At 41.5% G+C, this 8860-nt stretch overlaps 1 protein-coding gene across 1 annotated transcript in view; it reads right to left on the bottom strand.

Annotated features, from left to right (window-relative positions):
- Nucleotides 1–8499, bottom strand: part of LOC116266820 (uncharacterized protein At4g10930) — a 34180-nt gene extending 25681 nt beyond the window's left edge. Inside the window, exons 1-2 of the mRNA XM_031648221.2 lie at nucleotides 8369–8499; nucleotides 6586–6684 (exon numbers count right to left, since the gene is read on the bottom strand). Of these exons, the coding sequence (XP_031504081.1) occupies nucleotides 6586–6651 (66 nt within the window). The 5' untranslated portion in view covers nucleotides 6652–6684; nucleotides 8369–8499. The remainder of the gene's footprint in view (nucleotides 1–6585; nucleotides 6685–8368) is intronic.
- Between the last annotated feature and the right edge of the window lie 361 nt (nucleotides 8500–8860).

Consider the following 8860-nt stretch of genomic DNA (forward strand, 5'->3'; position numbering starts at 1 on the left):
TGCCCTCGACACGGGCAGCAATACCAAGGGTGAGAACTTGCCTGTTCATGTCACCTCCATTCGGCTGAACAAGGATAACTATCTCTCGTGGTCTGCTGCCCTAGAAATCGGGATTACTAGTCGTGGTCGCCTGCACTATATCACTGGGGAGAAGCCTGCACCTTCTAAAACTGATTCGCAATGGCCGACCTGGGCGTTGGAGGATAGTCAGGTTAAAGTATGGATTATTAGTTCGGTTTCCGCAGATATTCAGCCTTTGATCTTGCGTAAATCGACGGCGTATGATATGTGGACTGTTCTTGCACGTATGTATGGTCGTAAGAAACGTGTTTTACGTGCCTATCAAATCAAACGTAGCATATATGCTCTTAAACAGGGTGATTTATCTGTTGCCTCCTTCTATGCCGCCTTGAAGACCAAATGGGAGGAACTTGACTATCATGTGAATGATGACTGGAAATGTGGTGTAGATCATGCCCTGTATTGGGAAAAGGAATGGATGGACCGCACCTTTATTTTCCTTGGAGGCCTGCGTGATGAGTTTGAAACCATTCGAAGCCAGATTCTCAACTGTGATGAGATTCCTGGAATCGAAGAGGTGTATGCCCGTATTGAGTCTGAGGAGCAACGGCGCCAGATTATGCATATTGACTCCCATCAGGGGAGTTCTCCAGCAGCCTTTGTGAGCCATACTTCAGGGACGGGGCAGCGTCCTACTCGACGATGCAACCATTGCAACAAAGTGGGTCATTCTGTTGATTTTTGTTGGGATCTTCATCCTGAGAAGCGTCTCGTCCGAGGTCGTCCTCCTCCTCATCGCCGTGCTTCTTCTGTGCCAGAGCCTAGCCCGGGGTCGTCCAATGTTGCCAAATCCAAGCTCTCCTCAGATCAACTCAGAGAGTTGCAGGCCTACATTAGTCGGTTATCTACCCAGGATGATGCTTCTACTTCTGAGGGGGCTAAGTTAGCCCACGCTCTGGTTACTACTAGTGATCAAGGTAATTCTCCTCTCGGTGATTGGATTGTTGACAGTGGGGCTACTCATCATATGACAGGGGACCCTACGATGTTTCAAGAGTACAAGTTGACCTCTGGGCAACAGCGTGTGTCTATGGCTGATGGTTCTTCTATCTCTGTGGCTGGAAAAGGGAGTTTATCACTATTGAACAAATATTGTCTTCATAATGCCCTGCATGTTCCCAATATTCCCGTAAATTTGTTATCTGTCAGCAGTATTACCAAAGAGCTAAACTGTAATCTAATTTTCTCTGCTGATCGTTGTTTCCTGCAGGACGGGGCAGAAGATTGGGATTGGTTCGGCTATTGATGGGCTATACAGACTGCCCGTTCGAGTTGCTTCTGCTTTGATTTCAGCCACCAGTGGACAGTTGCCTGGCGTGGAGGCCAGATCCGTCATTATGCGTTGGCACGAGAGACTTGGTCATCTTCCATTCCAGTTGCTTAGAAAGTTGTTTCCTAGGATGTTTCATTCTGTTTCTTTGGACACCTTTGCCTGTGAAGTGTGTCAGTTGTCTAAGCATGTTAGGGCATCGTACCCTATTTCGGTCAATAAAGCCAACTGTCCTTTTGCTTTGGTTCACTCTGATGTTTGGGGTCCTTCGGGAGTACCCACTTGTCGTGGCTTTCACTATTTTATGACTCTTATTGATGACTACTCCCGGTGTACGTTCGTGTATCTGTTGAAAGAACGTAGTGAAGTTCCCGACATTGTCAAAAACTTTGTGGCATTTGTCGAAACTCAATTCCAGACCACTGTTCAGGCCTTCCGTACTGACAATGCCCGAGAGTATGTCTCCCAATCCCTTGATGACTTCTTGCGAAGCAAGGGTATTATTCATGAAACATCCTGTAGCTACACCCCTCCTCAGAATGGCGTGGCTGAAAGAAAAAACCGTCATTTGTTAAATGTTACCCGGGCAATTATGTTTCAACGTCATGTCCCTAAGAGGTACTGGGGAGACGCACTTCTCACTAGTGCTCACCTTATCAACCGTATGCCTACTCGTGTGTTGCATGGTCATTCTCCTTATTCTGTGTTGTGGCCCACTCAGAATCCCTGGCCCTTAACCCCTCGTGTGTTTGGGTGTATTTGTTTTGTCCATGATCATAGTCCCACTCTCAAGAAACTTGATCCTCGGTCCATCAAAGCAGTCTTCTTGGGATATTCCTCCACCCAGAAGGGATACAGGTGTGTTGACCCTAGCACTTCCAGAGTCTATGTCTCCAGGGATGTGACCTTTCATGAACATGAGGCATACTTTCCTGCGAATCCTCTTCAGGGGGAGTGTCTAGGTGACGGAAGGGAAGAGTATTCTTCGCATCAGTTGATTCAGTTCATGGATTTCTTGGATTATACGGTGAGTTCTCCAAGTGTGGAAGACATTGTCAGTGAGGACAGAGACAGTCAGATGGAGGGGGGCCCTGTGGAAGAACAGTCTCGAGATCACCTATTTGGTCAGGTTTACAGCAGGAAGAAGAAGGATGTGATGGAAGATGTTGATGTTACCAATCCCAATCTTCCCAATCTTGTGACCACCCCGGATGATCCAAGTCCAATGAATGAAGAACTTCCCATAGCTCTGCGCAAGGGCACCAGGTCATGTACTTCTCATCCTATTCAGAGATTTGTTTCATATGCAAAACTCAGTAAAGACTACAAGTGCTTTGTTACCTCTTTATCTATGGCTGTTATTCCCAGGTCAGTGGAAGATGCAAGGAATGATTCTAAATGGCTACAGGCCATGACAGAAGAGATGGACGCATTGGAAAAGAACAATACGTGGGAGGTTGTTGATATCCCCAAGGGAACTCACTTAGTTGGCTCCAAGTGGGTGTTTAATGTGAAGTACAAACCTGATGGCACTGTAGAACGCTATAAAGCTCGTCTTGTTGCTAAAGGGTTTAGCCAGAAATATGGGATTGACTATCTTGAGACGTTTGCTCCCGTGGCGAAACTGAAGACCGTAAGGGTCATCTTAGCTCTTGCAGTGCAAAAGAAGTGGAGCATGGACCAACTTGATGTAAAGAACGCCTTTTTGAATGGTCACCTTGAGGAAGAAGTCTATATGAGCATGCCGCCTGGATATGCGCAGAAAGGAAAGTGTTGTTATCTCAAGAAAGCATTGTATGGCCTCAAGCAGTCCCCTAGAGCGTGGTTTGAAAGACTAAGGGTTGTGATGAAGACTAATGGATATAAACAGGGAAATGGTGATCACACCCTCTTCATCAAGCAGAGAAATGGTCTGGTGAGCCTCCTACTAGTATATGTTGATGATATGATTGTCACAGGTGATGACGAAGAAGAAAAAAGGAAGATGAAAGAAACGTTAGCTGCTGAATTTGACCTCAAAGATTTGGGTAAACTGAGGTATTTTTTGGGAATTGAGATTGCTAGATCTGAGACTGGTCTTGTTATGAGCCAAAGGAAATACACTTTGGACCTTCTAAAAGAGACAGGTAAACTGGGATGCAGGCCCTTTCTTACTCCAATGGAGTCTGGCACAAGGATAAGTATCAAAACTGGGACGATCTTGGATGAGGAAGGAAAAGGGAGGTATCAGCGGCTGGTTGGTAAACTCATTTATCTCACCCTTACTCGCCCGGATATTACGTATGCTGTGGGTGTGTTAAGTCAGTTTATACATGCCCCTACTGATTGTCATTGGAAAAGTGCTGAAAGAGTATTGGGATACTTAAAGAATGACCCAGGGAAAGGACTACTCTACACTCGACAAGATCAACTAAGCATTGAAGGATACTCTGACGCCGACTGGGCAGGATGCACAGATACTAGGAGGTCTACCACAGGATACTGCATATTTCTTGGAGGTAACCTTGTGGTATGGAGAAGTAAACGTCAAGAAGTTTGTTCCAGGTCCAGTGCTGAGGCTGAATACAGGGCGGTTGCTATGGGGGTTACAGAGATGTTATGGCTCAAAATTCTTTTAGCAGATATTGGGGTTAAAATGGAAGAGAAGATGAGGATGTATTGTGACAACAAGTCTGCGATTAACTTGGCAAACAATTCGGTCATGCACGACAGGACCAAACATGTGGAGATCGATCGTCACTTCATACGGGAACACATAAATTCAAAGGAGTTGATTCTGCCCTATATGAAGTCTGAAGATCAAGTTGCGGATGTCTTAACTAAGTCTTTATGTACATCTCAATTTGAGAAAAATGTTAGCAAGCTTGGCATGTTTGACATGTATGCCAAGCTTGAGGGGGAGTGTTAGAATATATTGTATTGGGAACCGGGTCCATATCTGGACCCGGTCCTGTGGGGCACGGATACCGAGGCGGGGCTCGGTACCCTAGGCGGCACTCTTCCTCTCCCTCCTATATATTCTTCACTTACATGTAATTGTTGAGTTAAGTGAATATTAATTTCTCTCTCCTAGGGTTGCGGTTTGCCCCTAGGTCAGAGCTTCCCCGTGGTTTTTCACCTCTTTCTGAGGTTTTCCACGTATATTGTGTGTTCTTTCTCTGCTCTCTCCTTGTGGTTCGTGTCCCTACAGTATCCAAGTTGGGCATGTTTGATATGTATGCCCAACTTGAGGGGGAGTGTTGATAGATTGTGTGTTTCGGGTCCGGATCCATACCCGACCCGCCTTGTAGCCCGTTTTGGGCACTACTTAAGTCATGTAACCCTAATCCTTATGAGTTAATGATAATCTTAGGAGAGAGAGAGTCTGGCTGCTAGTGGGCACCAACTCCTCCTCATTCGTGGTTTTTTCTCCCTCGTGTTGAGGGTTTTCCACGTTACATCGTGATCGTTGTTTCTCTCCCTCTTCTTCTTGTTCGTATTTCTACAAATAACACAATTTGCAACTTATGGCTCTGCAATGTTTCAACAAAAAAGAAAGCAAATTATTGGTTGCTGCACCTGCACCTGCAAACAGGTCGTGTCAACTTTGAGCACAAAATCAATTCTGAAGAGTTCAGATGACTTAGCACATCTTGTTTCAATTATTTTTTCACACACAAATTTGTGTGATCTGATTCCATTCTTATGGTATGATTTGAGAGCACCAACCAGACAGCCGGTAAAGTTGGAAGACGAAATCCATTGACTCAACATATACATACATACATACATATATATATATATATATATATATATATATATATATGCCCACAATCTCTAATCCAACATGTCATTCCCTTTGTACTTGCACCAATACATGCACTTATGCGACTTAGCGAGAAATAAGTGTTCCACCAGGAGACAAATCCATTATAGGTGCATGGCTATAGTATCAAATTTAACATCTACGTGACTTATCACATCTTGTTTAAATTGTTTTTTTCACACACAAATTTGTGTGATCTGAATCCATTCTTACAGTATGATTTGAAAACACCAACCAGACAGCACGTAAAGTTGGAAGACGAAATCTATTGACTATATATATGCCCACAATCTCTGAATCTGACATGTCATACCCTTTATACCAGCACCAGTACATGCACTTATGTGACTTAGCGAGAAATAAGTGTGGTCCAGGAGACAAATCCATTCTAGGTGCATGGCTATAATATCAAGCTTAACATAGAAGAAAAATCATATCGAAAGTGTAAAAATTGCTCAAATATGGGTTCAATCAGTCTACATATGATTTCAAAATCCAAATGTTTGGCATGAAGCCCAAATCAGAATCCAAATGCAAACTAGACCACATGTAGTATTGTTGAATATATCATCCAAATATTACATGCTGAGACAAAGCCAAGAAAGGAAAAGTTTGGCTAACATCTGTACAAATAAAGGGAAAAAATTGGGTCATATTTTTACATGACTCAAGGTGGAACGAAAATGGTGCTAGCCAGGCAAGCAAACGCAAGGCATACTTTTATAGGAACGGACAAAAAAATTAATTTTCAACTGACATAAGATTTTGAAGGCAGAAATGAAAAGGACATTAAATTCAAAATGGATTACAATTTCACTAAAAGCAAAGCAAAATCAAACTAGAGGTAGAAATGGGATAAAATGGGAAAACAAATATACATCATTATACAAGGTTAAACATTCACTATGGCAGCAAACTCCTTTTGGTGGCACTGTTTTTTTCTGAAACATTTCCTGATTACTACCACATAATTCTCAGGGCAAATACATCATCCATTGACTTTTATGTAACTTCTTCAACATAACCTCTATAATATTTACTTCTCTAATGGAATGTTCAGCACCAAGGCTTTATTAGCCTTTCAATTTTGCTGTAGTAGTGTCTCCTCTACTCTTCATATTTGACACCTTTTCTCTCTTTTAACATGCGTTGAGAATGCAAAACAGAGGTGCTGTTTGGTTAGATCCAAGGCTTTATTATTAGCCTCTCAGTTTCTCTGTGGTGCTGTCTCTTCTACTCTTCATATTAGATACCTAAAATTTTTCTCTCTTTTTACATGCATTGAGAATGCAAAATAGAAACTGTTCTTTGGTTAGATCCTTAACATGCATATGCAGCACAAAAGAATGATCCTACTTAGTCAAGTTCAAGCAGAATAATTGATGCTCATCACTAACAGAAGTAAGATGGATTAAGAACAGAATATTACCACATCCTCCTCTGTTCCGAGGCAGGAGACATCCTGCATGAGTGCTTCATTTACTTCACAGTCCATAAGAATGCTTACTGAATGGCCTATTTACAGAATCTGCCATGGAAGTGTATTCACAACAAGAATTAGAGAAGTCAAAGCATAAAAAGCTTTCAACTAGTTTGAAATCCTCACAAGGAACATACAAGAAAGACCGTGTCCTCATCTACATCTTGATGATTTAATAAAGTTACAGTAGTAGAAACTTCAAAATGAGAATAAAGATTGTAAAATTTCTCAGTTCGGATTTACCAAACACTAAACATAAACTTCATAGAATAGCCAAAAGTACAGTTCACATCCTGCATCAAAGCAAATAAATGGTGCAACCTTTCTGTGGAATAACAAACAAATGTGCCGTGACACATAACAGATATGCATGCACTAAGGAAAATTCAAGTGACTAGGATAGAAATGCTCATTTCAAAGCTAAAATCAATGACAAACAAGAAGACAAATTTTGAATGCCCTACTTATTCCAGTCAGTACACTTTACAGAAAGAGCCCATCCCAACCAAATCATTGCGTTGCTCCCAACCAAAAACAGGCATGATTAGAATGACGAAAAGAAGCATGGTACATCCAACACAGTGAATTCATAAGTGCAGAACTAACAGAAATGTATTTGAGTGGCAACGTGACCTCAATTTGTTCCAGCGGAGGAGTTTATTCTAGGCATTCATGAGAAAAACATGGGAAATCATGAAGTTCTGCACATAATTGAAGTCATTATGAGAGTTCAAATAAGATCACGAACTTGTTTAGTATACTTGAGAAAACTGTGTGCCCAAAAAAGAAAGTTGTCATCCATTCACCTGATTGGGACACAAGACTGTCCATCATTGTGTTTTGTAGTTTCAACAAGCCAATTATGTACATTTAATACACATTCTCATCTAATGCACATGATCCAGTAATCAAACCCGCAATCTGCCTAAGGGTAAAACATTTTTTCAATCGCTGTTTTGAAGGCCAGCATGACTCTTTCTTAAATTTAATGGTTCCCTAACATGTATAAATCCAGTAGCTTGCATCTCAACAAGCAAAATAAATCTCTCCTTTTTATGCTACATCATAGCGACCCTCTAGTATTTTCTAACTAATATGTGCATTATAAGCGATCAGTTAACTAATATTAACCCCGGCAAAAGAAAGACTTATGGGGCAATCATATTTTCCATCACGGCCACGTTCTCCTCACGGTCCTCCTATCAAATACAGGACAGATGAAAGACAGGCAGCAACTTGCGGAAGTGATTTTTGGAACAGAAACGACTCCGCAGGTGGATGGCGTGCTGCCTTACTGCTGCATGTCAGAGGCGCGCCAAGGGCTGATAAATGATGATTTGGCTGGCACCAGTTCTACGATTGCAACCAGGGGAACAGAAATTTATCTCTAGATGGAAAAAAAAAAAAGGTAAAAAGAATGGTCCATTAAGAGCAATTGCATTTACCCTTTATTTCAGACAATTCTCCAAAACACAAACAAACGAATCATTCCCCTGAATTTTCTTTTTAAACTGGAAAGAATCGGAATATATAAGAGAAGAAACATGTACAAGGGACAACAAGCTACAAGGGAGAATCAACCTTTCTCGTTGGGGCTCATTAGGGAAAATTACCCTCTCGAACAGAATACATTCTCTATAATATATAAAGAACTCAAAGAGATAAATTCTTAAGGAAAACCTGGAGAAACAGGAACAAAGACAGAACGGACAATCGACTTACGACTACCAACCTAGTGAGGGATTTCATCTTTGTAATCCTCGTACTCCTTCAGCTTGTACGCTTGCAACTCCGGGACACAGAGAGAGAGAGAGAGGGAGAAGGGGGAGAGGGCGTGGCACTTGGGTGGATCCAAAAGAGAAACCAACCGGAACGACCCGGTTGCATTATATTAATATAATATTATGGAGTTTTTTGTAATATTAACTAGGAGCTTTCCGGCTGATATATTTTCGCAAAATTTTGCACTATATTCCTTCCAGTGGTGCATCAGCAATTTTAGAAAATTAAAAGAAAAAATTTCAGAAAAGCAGCCAACAGAATTGACTTCAAAGATATGCTTAACATTTTTATACTGTTAGCGACACATTTTAGTTTTTCAATTTTGACCAAAAAATATTTATAAATATATTTTTGAAAACTATTCGTAAGCGTTGAAGGTAATCATCAATAAACTGACTATGGTATTCACTTTCAAAGATGATATTTTTTGGGCAGGATCAAA

Source organism: Nymphaea colorata, chromosome 13, assembly GCF_008831285.2.
Source record: "Nymphaea colorata isolate Beijing-Zhang1983 chromosome 13, ASM883128v2, whole genome shotgun sequence".
Taxonomy (NCBI): domain Eukaryota; kingdom Viridiplantae; phylum Streptophyta; class Magnoliopsida; order Nymphaeales; family Nymphaeaceae; genus Nymphaea; species Nymphaea colorata.